At 41.8% G+C, this 18,763-nt stretch overlaps 1 protein-coding gene across 3 annotated transcripts in view; it reads right to left on the bottom strand.

Moving 5' to 3' along the window:
• LAMP2 (lysosomal associated membrane protein 2) overlaps positions 1-18,763 on the bottom strand; it is a 37,692-nt gene that overhangs the window by 11,626 nt on the left and 7,303 nt on the right. For 2 of the 3 annotated variants that reach the window (XM_077888230.1, XM_077888231.1), the window contains exons 2-8: positions 14,758-14,876; positions 13,892-14,105; positions 9,578-9,736; positions 8,013-8,200; positions 6,719-6,841; positions 2,400-2,463; positions 1,722-1,886 (exon numbers count right to left, since the gene is read on the bottom strand). In XM_077888230.1, coding sequence (XP_077744356.1) covers positions 1,722-1,886; positions 2,400-2,463; positions 6,719-6,841; positions 8,013-8,200; positions 9,578-9,736; positions 13,892-14,105; positions 14,758-14,876 — 1,032 coding nt within the window. The remainder of the gene's footprint in view (positions 1-1,721; positions 1,887-2,399; positions 2,464-6,718; positions 6,842-8,012; positions 8,201-9,577; positions 9,737-13,891; positions 14,106-14,757; positions 14,877-18,763) is intronic. The other variant, XM_077888232.1, reaches the window with a different exon arrangement.

Raw genomic sequence — 18,763 nt, 5'->3', positions numbered from 1 at the left:
AGCATCCATAAATAAAGTTCTATTGGAACCCAGCCACACTCATTTACTTATTGCCTCTGGCTATTTACATGCTACAACAGGAGGCTGAATAGTGGTGTCGGAGCCCATGTGGTCTCCAAACCTAAAACACTTACTTGTCTATGCCTTCCAAATACACTCTGCGGATCCTTGACCTAGAGTATGTGATCTTAGCAGCTACAGAAGTCAAGAAACTGGGACCTCTTAACTAATTTGCGTGTGTTTACTACATTTATCAACCTAGTCAGGGCTGGCAGCCCACAAGGGGCGAGCTTTTCTATTTCAGAGAGTAGTCCGATCCAGTAAAATCCATTCAACACTCTTTTCCCTTAATACAAGTCTACTCCCTCCTCCCTGTACAGTCAAATACTAGTGGTATGTTGTATCTGTAGGTACCCACGGTCAAGAACCTAGCTCCACAAATAGATGACACGTTCATTGCCAGTATTAAATGTTGTATACTCCTTTGGGTACCATTTTGAATTCAACATACATAAAAAGCAAAGTTTCAAGTTCGAGAAAGAATGTAGCTCATCTCTATTTCAGCTGACTAGATAAACAGACTTGAGCTGGTATCACGCTGCAAATGATTCAATTCTAAACAAAAATCTGGACCTAAAATTAGGGTAATAATGTAGAGGAGCTTGATAAAGACTCAAAAATAAAACTATGAGAGGATCAAAATAATTATAGTACATAAGCAAAAATAACAAAAGGGGAAATGAATTCCTGAAAAAAAATTTCTAAGTGTGATTAACCTCTCTAGTCACAAGAATGGTAGGGTGGAGATCCCAACTTATTTTGGCCTAACCAAGTCAGGTCGGGGATCCAGCACCAGTGCAAAAGTGGTTGAGTGGCTCATGGCATATTGACTTTTAAACACAGCTGCCATATTTCCTTCTAAACCACAGAATTAATTGTTAAAAAGGATGTGGATGGTTTGAATAGCTCTGCTCAGCAGAGCTGTGATCCACAAACCCCCAATTTTAAGTCATCAGTTTCAAAGGACAAGTCAATTAAGGAATTTTATGTACTTTTTTACCTATGTGCAGATTTTAATCTCATAATGCCAAATACATCTTTCATATTCGTATGAACAATGAGCCCTCCACAAAAGGTTTCACTAAAAATCTGACAAATACTGCCTAATATTAGCCCTGACTCGATCTTCCAGAAAGCCTCACACCTTGGCATATGCTTTTAAAACTCTCCAAATCATTTTGGCTGGCCAAAACACTGTTCATGGTATTTGAAGCTTTGCTAACCGTAATCTTTTGTCTTAACAAAATAAGACCAAACTGCTTTCATTCGGGTATGAAAATATTTCCAATAAGAAGATGGCTCCAAGAAAATAGATCCTAGCTTCTCAAAGCTGCCATCCTTCCCACAAACTAAAAACTGGCAGGGAGTGTCTCTACCTTAAGTAAGGCTCGCTGACAGCTTCCATCAGTTTTTAGTTTTAAGAACTTGGCTGCAAATGGGTTTCAGGTCCACACACAAAAAAATCTACTTTGAGCAAAATGATGAGCCAAATACGGAGTTTACAGAACTTGCTCAAGGCCATGCGAACTCTCCAACAGAGTCACAAGAGGTGAATTCATATTTCTCTATTTCACTGCTTAAATTTCCATGAGTCAAAGGAAAAGCCACCTATTAGTCAACATAAGAACATAAATTATTAATAAAACTTGCTCAGTTCTTACCTGTAGAATATTTTCCTTCCATCACATTGAAAGGCTGAACCCTTAGATCAAAGGTATTTATCTGAAATGCTCCAGACACTGAAACAGTCTGCTCTTTGTTGCACATATAAGAACTTCCCAGGGGGGCATCCCAGTAGCTCAGATTGTTGTTTGCAATGCTGAAAACTTTAAAGAAAACAAAGATGTTAGGAACTTCTTTCTTTTTTTTTTTTTTAAGTAGGCCCTACCCGCAAGGTGAGGCTCAAGCCCTTGACCCAGAGACCAAGGGTTCCATGCTCTACCGCTTGAATCAGTCAGGTGCCTGTTAGTAACTTTATGAACATAAGAAATGGGACAGTCCTCAGAATTTTTCAGTGAAGTATGGGAGCTTGGGGTACAGAGTCTACCAAAAAAAGCAATTCTTACGATCACTAGGTTTCCTATCTTTCTATAGATGTTTCTGTGGTCTAAAAATCAGTCACATCCTTAACTATTATCCACCCTATTTGAAAACGAGGGAGACTGAAAAGATAAAACACTATAGTTCTCAGTTATTGATTTTCAATTGTGGTCAAAGCACAATTTTCACACAGACTCCTCTGTTCCATTAAATAAGGCACTATTTGGTAACAAAACAACTATGGTTTCTATTCCTTCAGTGTAACCCACTCTTTTCCCCGAGGCCGATGCTTTGCTTACCAGAGCCATTAACCAAGTACATGCTGACATTCACTTCCTTCAGATAGAATCGATTTTCATTTTTCTGTTAGAAAAAGAGCTTCCAGTTAATCAACACATCACAACTGTCTACAGGTCCAGTTAATATCTACAGATGAAAGGCAATCTAATACTATTACTCAGAAGATAAAACCACGGATGAGACCCGGACCAGCTAGGTAAAATGTAACAGAATCCTTTTCCCTTTTCGTTTTGTTTCCAATTTTTGGACCCGGGGGTAGTCACGGGGTCTTTGACACTCAACGATCCATCCCCTCGTTTTAGGTCTCCTGCCACTTGCTGAGCCCCCGCCTCCTACCGCCTGGATCATGATCAGTCTCCTAACTGGACTCCCTCCCTGCCTTTCAGCCTTTCCAGCTGGGAGCTTCCCTTTGCCACTATGCTCTCTGTGAAGCACGCATCTGATCAGCCAGTCATTCTAATCATGTTAGTGCTTAGCATGGACAAGGCAACATATCCGCGTGCTCTGGGGAGCTAGCCGAGTGAACCAGATGTGGATCCTGCCCCCACCATGTTTGCAATCTGCCACGGAAGATAAGATAACTACACAAAGAAATAACCATATTGCGGGGATCCCTGGGGGGCTCAGCGGTTTGGCTCCTGCCATTGGCTCGGGGCGTGATCCTGGAGTCCCAGGATCAAGTCCCGCATCAGGCCCCCTGCATGGAGCCTGCTTCTCCCTCTGCCTGTGTCTCTGCCTCTCTCTCTCTCTCTCTCTCTCATGAATAAACAAAATCTTTAAAAAAAAAAGAAATAACCATATTGCAAAAATAGACAGCAATAGATTATAAAAATTAAAAGGAGATAGGTGGACTTCCAAGTAGGGGAGAAGGCAAGTGATATGAGCTTAGGGATGCACCATTTTTTTTAATCTAAAGATTTTATTTATCTATTAATGAAGGGGGGGGGAGCAGAGACACAGGCAGAGGGAGAAGCAGGTTCCATGCAGGGAGCCTGACGTGGGACTCAATCCCGGGTCTCCAGGATCACACCCTGAGCTGAAGGCAGGACTAAACCGCTGAGCCACCGAGGCTGCCCAGGATGCACCATTTGAACTGGGCAGAATTCAATTAGGAAACCAGCAAAAGAGGGTATCTGGGAAGGCAAGAGCACGAGTGAAGGTAGCCAGAAAGAAAGCATCATCACAAGCATGCTAGCATTTGAAAATGTATTCAGTGCTAAGCGATGTTCTTAAAACTTTACATGTGGGGCCTCATCGAATAATTATAACACCCCATTCTGCGACAGGGTGATCAAAGTAGGGTGACACGGAGTGATTTTCCCCAAGGCCATATGGTTAGTAGTCAGGGAAGTGGGATTTGAACCCCAGAAGTCTGGCTGCAGAACCCGTACACTGGCTGCTACTATGCTCTCCTACCTCACTGAATGGGCACAGGGTGAGGGAAGCATGGGATGCATGGAAAGGGAAAGAAGTAAACATAACGCCAGATACGCAAGTTCCGCTGTGTGCGGGAGGCAGTGGGGGGGGGGGGACATAAAACACCCTGCCGTGAAATTTAGATGTTATCTTGTTGGTGAAACAGAACCGCTAAAACTTTCTGAGGAGGAGTCGTGCTTCAGGAAGATTAAACGGATGCAGAAGAACACGTCGTGGCGGGGGGGTGAGTTGAGGGAGGAGAAGAGGAGGAAGAACTGATGTGGGAGGCTGAACAATCCAGGTAAGAGGTCACGCAGGCTGGACTCAGGGCAAAGGCAGTGAGGAATGAAAACGGAGGGGATAGGGCGCCTGCCTGAGTGACTTCACTGGTTAAGTATCTGCCTTCAGGTCAGATCATGATCCCAGAGTCCTGGGATCAAGCCCACATTGGACTCCCTGCTCAGTGGGGAGTCTGCTTCTCCCTCTCCCTCTGCCTGCTGCTCCCCCTGCTTGTGCTCACGCCCTCTCAAATAGAACCTTTGAAAAAAAAAAAGGAAAGAAAATGGAGAGGGGGACAGATGCAGAGAGAACTATCAGGAAGAAGCACAAAGGAAGACTTGACCACTTCATCACATCTCTCCTTCCCTGAGGCCATGTCTCAGCTCAGCATTCAAGGCTCCCCACAATTTATCCCTACTGCTTTTCCATAACGTCTTTTTTGCTAAACATGCCACATGCCTCATTCTCCTCGCTGGTCTTGACTGTGTTCCTTTGTCCAGAAATAACCTGTCCTTTTCCGCTTACTCCCCTTAGCTCCATGGGTACAAATCTGACCCATCCTTGAAAGTCCAGCTCAAATGTCATCTCTTCCGTTAAACCTTCCTGACTCTCCTCCACCCAGAATTAACCACTGCCTCTTCTATACTCCCACAGACTTTGTGTTTTCTTCTGGTCTATCACTCATCCAACCTAGAATGCAACTTCCACAGCACTCTAATTGCCCACAGGATCCGGCTCAAAAGCCTTAGCATAGCATTCAAGGCCTTCCCCAAAATGGCCATTATTTGTGTATTTCAATCTTTACCACTAAACCGTGGGCTCCTTATCAAAACAGGCCTTCTTCTTTGAATCCCACCATGGTATCCTGTACACGGCACACTGAAATTCAATAAATTCTCCTTAAAAGGGTCTATTGGGACAGGGTTAAAGATGGGCCGCAGTGAAGTCTGGTGGTTTTACAAGGGTTTCTTGACTCTTCAAAGTGCCTGTAGTGCAATTAAAATGTCACTGTTTTGAACTGCATTCTAAAATAGTCTGTTGGGGAAATTAAATATTGTAATTATTAAATATTTCCCAATAAGAGTCAAAAGAAATCATGTTTCTTTTAGGACCCGACCACAGCTAGAAAGACCAAACTCAATCATTCCAAAGAGAAGGAATCTAGAATCTTCCTTTCTTCACTCTTATTTTTTTTAATGATAGAGAGAGAGAGAGAGAGAGAGAGAGAGAGAGAGAGAGGCGTGCGCAGAGACACAGGCAGAGGGAGAAGCAGGCTCCATGCACCGGGAGCCCAATGTGGGATTCGATCCCGGGTCTCCAGGATCGCGCCCTGGGCCAAAGGCAGGCACCAAACCGCTGCGCCACCCAGGGATCCCTCTTCATTCTTATTTATAGTACAATCCCGATGAGATGACTTTAAAAGAGAATATGTCTGGGGAGGCCTGCTCCTACCACATTGAAGAGGACGAGCCTGAGCAGACATTTTTAATACTCATCCTCTGGTCATATACATACTGTAACAGAGGAATGATTTCCACACTGGTGAAGGGAAGACTCTTACAAACCTTTCTGAAATATAATTGCCCAATATAACCCTCAATTTCGCTGCATATATTCCATAGAGAAAAAAGGCTTTAGACTAAAGATACCAAGTTCAGAATTGAAACAAATACCACATACCTAAATTTTTATGTATCAGATGTTGAGAGTGTTTCCCCATCCCTAGTAGAGTCATCTGATTTAAAAGCAGAACTATTTGTTAATCAATCTACCTAAACAATCAGTCTTAGTTGGAGAACTGCTGACAGTTTAAGATTTTCCCTCACTCACACCTGTGCCCTCTTTCCCACACACCCCCCTCAAAAATTGTGAGGGTACTAACTGCTTCTGAGAAGGTAGAAATAAAAGTCCTCAGGGATGAATTTATGCTAGCAAGAAGTAGAGCATGTATACTAAGCCTTCTGTTTAGTGTTCAGCCCTTGATACAAGCATGAACAAAAACTCGAATGCTGCCATTATAAACTATCCTGATTTAATGAACTTATGCATGTTAAGTACTTACACAGAGCCTTATAGATGGCATGTACTCAATAAATGTTAACTATTATTATTACTGATGCTATGACAAACAGCATAGCCTCCAAAAAAAAACCTCAAATATTAGAATACACAAACACAAGTTTCCTAACCAATAACAGAGAAAAATATTCTGGAAATTACTTTTTATCTTTTATAATATACATAAATATTTCTACTTTATTATTAAATATTTCTATATGGGATACATGAGAGAGGTTTTTTTTTGTTTTTGTTTTTTTTTTTTTTTTTTGGTGTGGGCTAATTCTTGCTCCTACCCTGAAGTATATATAATGGAAGAATAGTGACTTTTGATGATCATGAACATGAATACAAAAGTCCAGCTCACAGACCACTGAGGTGACTCTGAGGGATTAAGTGGGATCAATGGACTACACTTTATAATTAAGTAGTGCTGAAATGGAAAATAGGGCTAAACATGCTCTACAGACACCCACCCACCCACCCCCCCCCACCACAGAGCCATTTAGACTTTCAGATGTTTCAAAGCAAAATGGACCTAATCTTAAAGAAATCTGTTACTCACCACAGCAAAGACAAAGTCAAGGTACTTTATGTTGCTGCTGTTCAGTCTAAGCAGGGCAGTCTGTGGCTGGCAGCTCCCAGTGAAGTCAGTTGTATTGGGGTTGATGTTAATAACCGAAGCTACCTTTAGCGGAGAAGAGGGAGAAAGGTACAGCTCAACCATATGAGTCCACGGCAAAACCTTTATACCCTAATAAGCAACCTCAGTGTAGCAAAAGAAATCCTGTTGTCTGAATACTTAAGTTTATGGTGTCTTACTTTCAAACGAAGTTGGCCCAAGCCATCAAGCTATGACTCTGACAACTTAAAAAAAAAGAAATAAAAGAAAAACAAGAGAGAAGCTTCCTCAATAATGAGTCAAATGAAGACACATTTTTATGGAGCACAAGAGCCATCTGTCTAGCTTGTTTAAGTCTCAAGACTCTGGAAATGGGATTTGTTGGTCAGCACGCCCCCTGTAACCTCTGTGGAACACTGCAACCAGAAGTGCCCTCCCCTACTTGAGCATTTCTACCATCTGAGTCATCGTGGAGCTGGAGAAACAGCTGCGCTTTCCCAGCACATCAACCTACACTGTGTTTCAGATACAAATGAGGAGTTATATTTTAAACTGACTAGAATTAAAAATCGACTGTACTCCAATCTATTGATGGTAAATTGAATCTAAACCCCAAAGAGTCCTTGAAAGGGCTAGGTTTCCTGCTGGCCAAGACAACACCTTGACAGTGACATTAACTCTTCGTGGTTACAGTAACTCCAAATTAATCAGACCTCAACAAGTCAACATCAAACCTCCATTTAAAACAGAATCAGGGGACACCTGGGTGGCTCAGCAGATGAGTGTCTGCCTTGGACTCAGGTCGTGATCCCAGGATCAAGTCATGCATTGGGCTCCCCAGAGGGAGCCTGCTTCTCCCTCTGCCTATGTCTCTGCCTGTCTCTGTCTCTCATGAATAAATAAAATCTTTAAAATAATAAATAAATACATACATACACAATCAGTCTAGTGGTGCTTAGGTGGCTCAGTTGGTTAAGCGTCTGCCTTCAGCTCAGGTCATGAGGGTCCTAGGATTGAGGCCCCGTGTTGGGCTCCGGCTCAGCGAGGAGTCTGCTTCTCTGCCCTTCCCCCTGCTCATGCACACATGCTCCCTCTCTCTTTCTCTCAAATAAATAAATTTCAAAAAATCTTTAAGGCAGAATCAGTCTAATAACACTACTCTTGGGCCAGAGGTAGGATATACCATATTTGAAAGGAGATACGAGAAGAACCTATCAATAAAAACAGACAACTATACCTTATTGTGAGTGATGTTCAGCTGCAGCCCCATGGTAGCCAGAAGACAAGTACCATTGCTATTATTAACCGAGTAGGATCCCACCTCTGGTTTTTCCTTTGGAGTGGGTGTTGTAGTAGGGGATGGTGTGGTGGTGGAGATGGTGGGCACCACAGTGGTTGAAGTTTTATCTTTTTCACACAGAAACTCTAAAGAAACAAACGAAAGACAAAATAAACTAACTGGCCTTTTTCTTAATCCATAAGCCCAGGGAAGAGCAAACTATTTCTTACAATAGAAGTCCAAAAGGTTTTATTAAGGGAATGAGGCAGAAGTTCATTCCTAAACCGCAGCTTCAGATGCCAACAATCTGTAAGAGTTATGACACACCAGACACTGCATACAAACGCTTTATCTACTTTATACTTTATTTACCACACACTCATTTCTTCAGACCCCGAGGTCCCTTTATGCCGAAAGAATAAAGAATGTCACCTGCCTCTGATGTGAAAATAAGAAATTTAAGTAAGAAAACATTTCACCCCTACCTATGCCTCCCCTCTTCTTTCACACACACAACCACTATAAGGATGGAGAGGATTTACCAGAAAAAAGTTTAAAAATCATTAAAGGGGGGCAGCCCTGGTGGCGCAGTGGTTTAGCGCCGCCTGCAGCCTGGGGTGTGATCCTGGAGGCTCGGGATCCGGTCCCACATCAGGCTCCCTGCATGAAGCCTGCTTCTCCCTCTGTCTGTGTCTCTGCCTCTCTCTCTGTGTGTGTCTCTATGAATAAATAAAATCTTTAAAAAAATCATTAAAGGGGGGGCAGCCTGGGTGGCTCAGCAGTTTAGCGCCACCTTCAGCCCAGGGCGTGACTGGAGTCCTGGGATCAAGTCCCACATAGGACCTCCTACATGGAGCCTGCTTCTCCCTCTGCCTGTGTCTCTGACTCTCTCTCTCTGTGTCTCTATGAATAAATAAAAATCCTTTAAAAAAATCACTAAAGGGTGTGAATACAAATGAACCTTTTATTTGTATCACCCCTACAACAAATCGGAGGCATTTCAACCTCTTCTTAGGAAGTGTTGGTCGTTTTTCAGAGCTGGTAAATGAGAATTATGATACTTCAATAAAGTCACATAGAAGTGATAAAAACAGTTTATACAATTCAAGATGTGAACACAAAAACCTCATTCCTGAGCCAAGGTCTTGGATCGTCAAAAGCTAAAGTGCTGATGATCAAGCTATTTGAGGATTTGTTCAAAGATTAGGTTTAATCAGCTGAAAACACTACAGGTCCAGCATTTGTGTAAAAAAAAAAAAAAACCACACACACAAAAAAAAAAAAAAAAACAAAACCACCCATCGCACAACATGCACATCATCAACTTATAATTGCAAGTTCTGCAAGAACAAGACTGTTGTTATTCACAAAAATGTTATAGTCCAGTGTAAGCTACAAACAAGTCTTAGTATAGAAATGCTTTCGGATAACAATTTCTTTTTTTTTTAACAATTTCAATCAAAGCCGGCTAGTATACTCTAATCTTAAATTCAGGTCCAAATATATATACTTTAAGTACTCACCTTTAGTGCTCACTGTACCATTCTGGACAAAAGCTTGTACGTGAACATCCCAATAGTACTGGACAACACCATTCTTTTCTAAAGTTGATAAACTATTGCATCTAAAGATGTTGTTCAAAGGAATTCTGAATCCCACGAGGTCATGGACAGTCAAAATTCCTATAAAACAAGATTAACACCAGCTGTTTCCAAGGTAGGAGAAAAGCGATCACATAACTCTATTTGTAGATCTTCTTCTAGTCCTGCCTGCCTCACCCCATCCTTAAGTGACAATGGACATGGCATGTTCAGGAAATGACAAATTCACTGGGCCGAAACACAAGGAGAAAGAGGAAAGATGTGACGGGGGTCAGGAAGGAAAGACGAGCTGCAGGTGGCCACATGTTGAAGCAAACTGGAGAAGCTGAGGGCAGGTCAGGTTCTATTTTGTTAGTCGTGAAAAGTTAGCTTCAGTTTTTAAAGCTGGAAATAAATAACACACATATAATTTATTATAAGGGAGATGGCAAAATTGTAGGGGCCAGGCAGGGGAAAAGACTCTAAAGGAAAGTCATTTAAGATGGGAAGTAAAAAACTTAAAAAATTAAAAAGACGGGAAGTAGTTAAAAGGCTGCTGCTCTGGTTAAGGTAAAAGGTGAGGGGTTTGCCTAAATTAAGGTAATAGAGAGCAAAGAGGCCACACTGAAAACATAGCTAAGGTCCAATCAACAGGACTTTGTGACCAAAGGAGGAAGAAAGATGGATTCATCAGGGACTTCAGAGTAAATTCTTATTTTTGTGCTACTATTTCAGAGGCAGTTACAATTACTATAATGAGCTTTCGGAACTCCTTCCTGGATAGCATTTAAAGACTGTTCCATTTCAGGAAATCTTCAGAATATGAAAGTGTTAAAGGAATAAGTTACAGCCATCCCATACGGAGTTTTATTATAATGCCTGTGGGGATGCTTCAAGACTAGGATCACAATTATCCACCCAAATGGCTTAGTTTCTTTTGGAGAAGCAGCAAGAAAGGTATGCAAGGTCCTTAATAGAGGCTGCCTTCAGGGCCTCTCCATCATGCAGCAAGGCAGCCAATTAATGCTGTCTTGGCACCCCCTAATGGCCAAAGGAAAAATACAATTTTTAAACCAACATACTAGAAGAACATTTTTCCCCAAAACCGTTTCTCACTGTTAACATTAAGCGAATAGATATCTGAACTGTCTTATATAGACAGACCTCAAAAACAATCTATAGACACACTGGAGTTATACTATGAAATGATAATTTTTTAAACAATGTATTATTCATGAACATGTACATATTAGTCAAAGGTAAACAGGTGGATAGGAAATTCCTAAGAGTGGCTGCCTCTGGGGAGGCAGAGAGGAAGATGGCTCTGGGGAGTGAGTACAAAGGAAACCTCAAATGTATCTTAAGCTTTTACTTCTCTAAATAAATAAAAAGATGAGGCAAATACGAAAAAACGGCATTTATAAACTCTGGGTAACTGATACAGGTATATCTATCATATTCTTCTCTGTACTTTTCTGTATTTTAATCATGAAAAAATTTTAAGAAAACAGCAACTTCAAAGTTGCTTCAATTCTCAGACGCCTAAAAATAAAACACTAAATTATTTCAAAAACAGCAATCCATTTAAGGAGACCATGTTAAATTCCAAATAGCTTCACATATCTTATTACATAGATGCTAGTAATAAAAAAAATTGCATCCTCCCCTTGTTTAAAATAAAAAGGAGGGAAGCTAACTGTTAGAGTCCATAGTTTTTCCATTCAAATCTGTCAGATTTGTCCTTTTACTACCACCCCCTTGACCTAGGCACTCAATTACATCATCCCTTGGTTACTAGAACAGCCTCTTAAAGCTGGCATCTCTGCCTGCAGTCTCCTCACTTCCAAATTAATCCTACAGAACATTCTTTACAAACTACTGTCTTTGCTTTTGTTAGGTCATGTTCCTACTGAAAAACCTAAAATGGTTCCCCAGTGCCTACACCATCAAGTTAAATGCCTCTCCCTGGCTCCCAAGGCTCCCTATAATTTAGACCCACCAGGCCCAGCCAACTTGATTTTCCTTCTGCTACATGCACAGCCTCTATTTGAATCAGGTAGCTCTCCAGCTACTGCTGCCAGTACTATGCTTCCCCCTGCTGGAAAGCCTCTGCTCCAATTCTCCGCTTGACTCAAATTAGACCATTAGCCGAGCTTCAACATCTTTCTTGACACCAAGATCTCTCACTCCTTCCACACACACTGACCTCTCCCTTCTCTCTGCTGCCAAGCAGACCACTTGCGAGGACACATTTGGATCAGGTGCAAACAGATGGGCTCGGGAAATATACAGCATCTGCAAAATTGACTCTGTACCCTGAGGGGGGGTGGTGTCTATGGGCTCTCTCATGTTGCCACTCCCCAAACAGAACCACAAACAAATCACACTGCTCTCAATGCTTTCTACTTTGGCATCTCACCTAGAAAGCCAAATGTGCTTTGTCTCCCAAACTAGTTTTAAAACTCCTCACTTGAAGGTGAGGGAGCAAATCCTATACTAATTCTAGAAGACAATGCAGGGCACAAGGCTAAATATAGAAAGTAACCCATAACGGACTTGCTTTAGTTATCCTCTCAAACTAAGAGGTTAGGAAAGAGAAAGCTAGGATTGATTTCCAAGTCTGAGTCCACATTACCCCCCAAGTTTTACATGAGCTCATTCACTTCTGGGTTCTGGACATACATATCTTTGGATATCCATACATCCAAATGAGTCATTTATCCCAGGTCTTGCAACCGAAGCCAATCTGCCTGTGTTTCTGGGATAAGAATGAAATACTATCTACATGTGAAAAATGCTAAGCTACTACAAACCCCATGTTAACCCAAATCAAAAGAGAAGGGAAAGAAAGGAGAATTACATGCTGGATAAAATTGAAATCTCCACTATCTGTGCACCTTCAAAATTTTAGTACTAAAAAAAAATCTAGTACATGTTTCAGCTCTAAGATGGACAAGAACGCCTTATTGCTGATGCTTTTCCAAGTTTGATTTTATGTGAAATTGTCTCAAAATAGCAACAAATGTTGACTTCAGTCATTTTGCCTTTAATCATTTACTCTTCAGTCCAAATCCTATCTAAATGGTAAAAAGAGGGACGCGTGGGTGGCTCAGTGGTTGAGCATCTGCCTTTGGCTTAGGGCATGATCCCAGAGTCCCAGGATTGAGCCCTTTGCATGGAGCCTGCTTCTCCTCCCTCTGCCTATGTCTCTGCCTCTCTCTCTGTGTCTCTCATGAATAAATAAAATCTAAATAAATAAATAAATAGTAAAAAGATTGAAGATGAAGTTTCTGCTGATCTACGGTTACTGAACGTGTACAGACTTAATTTTTTTAAAGATTTTATTTATTTATTCATGAGAGACACACAGAGAGAGAAAGAGAGAGAGAGAGGCAGAGACACAGGCAGAGGGAGAAGCAGGCTCCATGCAGGGAGCCTAACGTGGGACTCGATCCCGGGACTCCAGGATCACGCCCCTGGGCTGAAGGCAGGTGTTCAACTGCTGAGCCACCCAGGGATCCTCCGTGTACAGGCTTAAAATAGCTATCAGTAAAGGATTTTCTCATTCATTCAACATTTGTTGATACCCGCTACTGGATGAAATAAATAATAATAGTGAAGTGCACGAACTCTGTAGCTTAACAGACTTTAGTTCAAACTCCAGCTCACCCACTTGCTGGCTATTTGACCTCTAGGAAAAGTCATTTAATTTGATCAAGCCTCATTCCCTTTACCTGTAAAGTAGAAATAATATCTACTTCCCAGGCTTGCTGTTATGGACTAAGATGCAGCTAGACACACACTTTGGGTACTCCATAGTACAAAGTAAAGCACTCAAACAATGACAGCAAGTATCATCACTGTGTTGAACACTGCTATACATGGGGTAGGGGTGAGAAATACAAAGACATGAACTTTCCATTCTAGTTAGAAAGACAGACATGCATACAGATGATTTTTAAATTACCTACATTTTTATTATTAACATAGAACAAGAGAGGGGCACCTGGGTGGCATGGTTGGTTGAGTATCTGACTCTTGGTTTCAGCTCCGGTCATGATCTCAGGTCATGATATTGAGCCCCATGTTGGGCTCCATGGGCTCAGCGGGGAGTCTGCTTGGGTCTTCTTCTCTCTCCCTCTGCCCTTTCCCTCTGTCCTCTCACTCTCTCTCTCAAATAAATTAAATCTTTGTTTAAAAAAGAGCATGAAAAAAAAAAAAAGAGCATGAGAACATAAACTTAATTCTTAAATTTACCTTTTTCTTTAGCATCAGGAAATGTTGCATTATCACTGAGGTTGTAGGAAAATGAGATGCTGTCAATTAAGTAAGCCGATTCCTTCTTCGTAAAATTCACAATCCAGGAAAAACCAGATCCGAATTGCACCACTATTTTGGGATTGTTCTGGTCATTCCCACAAACGCTTCCATTATAGGTTGCAGTGCTAAAGTCTGAAATGGTTGCAGTTTTCTAAAACAAAAAGAAGTTTGGGGTAAGTAACACACACAGTAATGAGCACCAAGCATTTATACAGGATGTGCCAATTTAATCTCCATCACATGAGCCCCCATGGCCAGGTTGCCCTTTGCCTGGCCTATTGTGTAAACCAGTCCCAGATTTTTCACCTATATACCAGTCCTCTGGACAAATTCATGTATGTCTAAAAGGAAAAGGGAAAGTGGCCTGAACTTCTGTTCTTGATTTGTTTTTAAATCAGGTTATAAGCAGGCAGGACCTTAAATAAAAGAAAATAAGAAGGCAAAAGGATTGAGAGGACACCCCCTCCCAAAAAGGAGATTTTAACAGCAAACTATTAAAAATGGGAAAGCTCTGATGTTAGTACATGTTAAAGCATTTACAGATGTAGTTAGACCTGAACGCCACAGTCTTCGGATCACTTGCCCTTAATCAACTGCAAGAACTCAAAGGACCTATGAAATAAAATATTCCTTCCAACACTAAACAGAATACCTTCAAGTATATATGTTTTTTAAAAACCCACAGAATTTAAGTGTTAAGCAAGTCAGTTAACATGAAATCTCATTTACATAAATATATACAAAGGATAAAGGGTAGAACTGAGTTCCTACTATAAAACTCAAAGGAAAAGGAAAACACTTACAAAATTTTTGCTTGTAGTGTTATACTGTATTGTGAAATTCATCTGCCATTTTGCATAAAGGCAAGTGGCTTTTTCTGAGTCTGTCACGTTAACTTCCAATGCATAAGATGAGACAGCTCCTAGATTAAAAAGAGTAAGACTGTAAAATTGTACCACAAAAACATATCTAAAATAAAAACAAACTCTATCCACCACTGAAGTTTAACCAGCTTTAAAATGAAACAAAATACTTTGAATATATATGGTATCTTGGTGATGGTTTTTCTTTGTATTTTAAGTAGAATCCTATTGATAAAGTTAGCATTACTCCTTCCAGAAGGAATGGCTACCTGACCTAGGATGCTTATGCAATGGCACAGACCAGTGACATTTGCCGTTTGCCTCCTAATAGTCATATCCACATTCGTCTGCACCTTGCCAGTTTTGTTTTAGGAAATTATAGTTTGCTGTTGGGACTTTTGTTTTTAAGGTAAATGGGTTTAAGGGGGAGCTTGGGAGAGGTGTTAAACTGTCTCTCTCATTTGCAATAAGGATGGAACTAGAAGGTATTATGCTGAGTGAAATAAGTCAGTCAGAGAAAGACAATTATCATATGATTTCACTCATATGTGGAATTTAAGAAACAAAACAGATGAACATAGGGGAAGGGAGAGAGGAAGAAAATAAGACAAAATCAGAGAGGGAGACAAACCATAAGAGACTTATAACTGTAGGAAACAGGGACACGTGGGTGGCTCAGAAGCTGAGCATCTGCCTTCAGCTCATGTGGTGATCCCTGGGCCCTGGGATCGAGTCCTACATCAGACTCCCCGCGGGGAAATGCTTCTCCCTCTGCCTGTGTCTCTGCTTCTCTGTGTCCCTCATGAATAAATCAATAAAATCTTAAAAAGAAACAACTGTAGGAAACAAACTGAGGGCTGCTGGAGGGGAGGGGGATGGGATATGGGGTAACTGGGTGATGGAATGAGCACTGGGTATGATAGGCAACTGATGAATCACTAAATTCTACCCCTGAAACTAATAATACCCAATATGTTAATTGATTTTAAATAAATTTCTTTTAAAAATCAAAACTAAAAACCAAAAAAACAAAACTGTCTCTCTCAAACCAGCCAGTGGAACTTCCCCTGCCAAAATAATGATAGATCAGGTATTCTATGGTCTTGTTGCTTTCAATCCTGCCACAAGCTACGCGACCTATGACACACGGATGTCTTGGCAAACTATTTTATTCTGAGGTGAAGATGTGGGATCGCTCTTTGTAAGCATCTGTACCATGTGACCAAAAGAACAGAGTTTCATTTCAAAGGTTGTTAGGTCCATAAGCAAAAGGTTAATTTTTTATAGATGTGACATTCATCACTCTGTTTTACTTTAAAATCCAACTGATTAGGAAGGCTGATGAACCTTTTGACATGGACTCAAAGTCAACTTCCTCTGTTCTCAACCTGCTACCTCTTCAGGGGCAGAGAAACCTTATGGGGACAAAAAAGCCTTGGGACTTTTGAGCTAACTTGGCTCTGATCTACACTAGGCTAAACACAGGGACACTGCCATTACACCGAAGAGCCCAAGGACTCAAAGTACTATGTGCCAGCAAACACAGCAGCAGCATAAATGACAGGCAACCATTTAAGGATTTTCTTCACTGTCTCACACATTACCCAAGGGGCAAGCTGTTTCCTGTTAAGACAGATGTATATCCTTTAATGATATCTGAGCAATCCAGCACCATCTACAAGTAAGGACATGCTATAGACCATAGAGCATAAAGTCCTAAGAGGAATACCAAGAAGGCGTCCCTCAGCAACAGCTTTCAAGTTGTACACAAAAGCCGATCGTCGTGATGCTCCAGAGACCAAGCTACCTCTCAAGCCTGAGTATTATGCTAAAGCTTGTGGTTACTGAGTGCCTAAACATATTGGTTAAGACTTGACCTCGTGAGGCTTAAGTAGGTTTCATAGCCGGTCTTTGCTCAGTACACTGTGGAAGGGAGGAGCTGTCACCCCTGACCCAAGGCTACCCTTGCAGTAGGACTGAGAACTCTGGCTCCTAATTTTTCCAATCAATTGGAGGCCTGGTTTTTTTTTTAAGATTTTATTTATTTATTCATGTGAGAGACAGAGAGAGAGGCAGAGACATAGGCAGAGGGAGAAGCCTCAGGTCGTGATCCTCTGCCTCAGGATCATGACCTGAGTCAAAGGCAGACGCTCAGCCACTGAGCCACTCAGGCATCCCTGGAGGCCTGCTTTTTATATATTCTCTCTGTGTCTCATTTAAAGTCCCTAGCTTTAACATATCCTCCTTGTAGCCAAAGGATTCAAAACTGCTAGAAATAACCGAGAAAAGCCTTGCGAGTGTTATTCATTTACTTGCCAAAGACACTGATGCAACAGAAAGAAAATGGTGTAAAGCGGTAATGGCAGCAGCATGTGCCCGCGTGGGAGACCTCAAACCCCACGAAGCAGAAGGCACAAGTTGCAGTTCAAATTTACCACTTCATTAAATTCAAGATCGGCCAGCTACCAACCTAAAAAATGAGAACTGAGAAGTGCCCTGAGGGCTCCAGCACTTTCCATTCCAGTGCCTTCCCAGCCTTTCTCCCGGTGAGAGCTATTCCTTCCACAGAGCTTCCTTCCCTCCACCTCTCCCCACGGCCCAGGGACCACTTTCACTCAGTCTCTATCACCTCAAACTCAACAACTGCAACACTAAAATTCACTCATCTACTTCCTCTACATCAGTCCTCTTCTTGGCGTCTCTAAGCTCTAAAGGAAAGGCAGGACCAAGTAGAGTCAGTCAGGCTCAAAAGTTTGGGAATGAAGCTTCCACTCCATTCCCTTCATGAAGTCCTATTGATTTTTTTCCCCTTCGAGGCCTCTCTTAAATCCAACCTTTGCCTTTTATTTCCATTCCCAACCTACCACCCTACCCCTAAATTACTACAGACGCCTCCTAGCTGTCCCTAGAAATGCTCCCTGATTAATGGTCCTTAAATATCTCTTCCTATCAGGACACTTGTTCAGATACTTTTATTAGCTCCCCAACTCCCATATTAAATTTAAACTCTACCACCTGACTTTCAAAGCAATCCTTCATCTCATCCCACCCTATTCCTTCAACTTCTCTCAAACCATTTTCCCAGAACACACCCTTTAATCTGGTTAAACTAGTTCCACTGGACCCAAATGCCATGCTCTACTCAACCTCTACCCTTAGGCGTCTATTGTCCCTAACATTTGAAATTTACTTTTTTTCTACTGACTTAAATGTTCACTTCAGGAAGGACTTCGTTCTCTTTTTGGCTGCCCCCAAATCTGAAACACCAACACCCTCTGCCCCATGCCACTGACCCTGCCTTTCCCTAATAATTTCTGGCAGATATCAGGGTAAAAGCTGAAAATGTCAGCTACTCGCTTTCCCAACCTCCCTTGCAGCAAGGATGGGCACTTGTGGTAGGCTTCGCCTAACAGAGGCATCCACCCCAGATTTTAGATAGGAGGGCAGCGGAATGGAGCCAGGAATGGAACTGTCACCCTCAGGTGGAAGTCACTACAGTGGGATCAAGGACTCGGGCCACAAGGCCAGCCAGCAGGCTGGTGGCAGTGGCCAGTAGTGCTTGAACTGCAGTTTAATGCTTGGTGGTGTTAGTGTGGTTCAGTGGCGTGACTGGGGAAACTGGGACCAGGCTTGAGATACCTCAGCCTGGAGCTCTGGTAATTGTGTTACCTGATAACACATTTTTTCATACAGTACAATTTTATTGATGTGCAACTTATATACAGAAAAGTATACACTAACACACGGAAGGGAAAAGTGCATCTGACCTTAAGCATACGGATCAAAGAGTTTTCACAAGCTAAATCTACTTTACTCATCTATGGGAGATCATATATGGCATGTGGATAGTTTCCAGTGTGGTCCTATTACAAACAGGCACATTGGCGAACACATGTGGATGTGTCTCCATTGGGAGTATATCTAGGAGCGGAATGATGGGAAGCCT

This window comes from Canis aureus, chromosome X, assembly GCF_053574225.1.
Source record: "Canis aureus isolate CA01 chromosome X, VMU_Caureus_v.1.0, whole genome shotgun sequence".
Taxonomy (NCBI): domain Eukaryota; kingdom Metazoa; phylum Chordata; class Mammalia; order Carnivora; family Canidae; genus Canis; species Canis aureus.
This window is presented reverse-complemented; position numbering and strand designations above follow the sequence as displayed.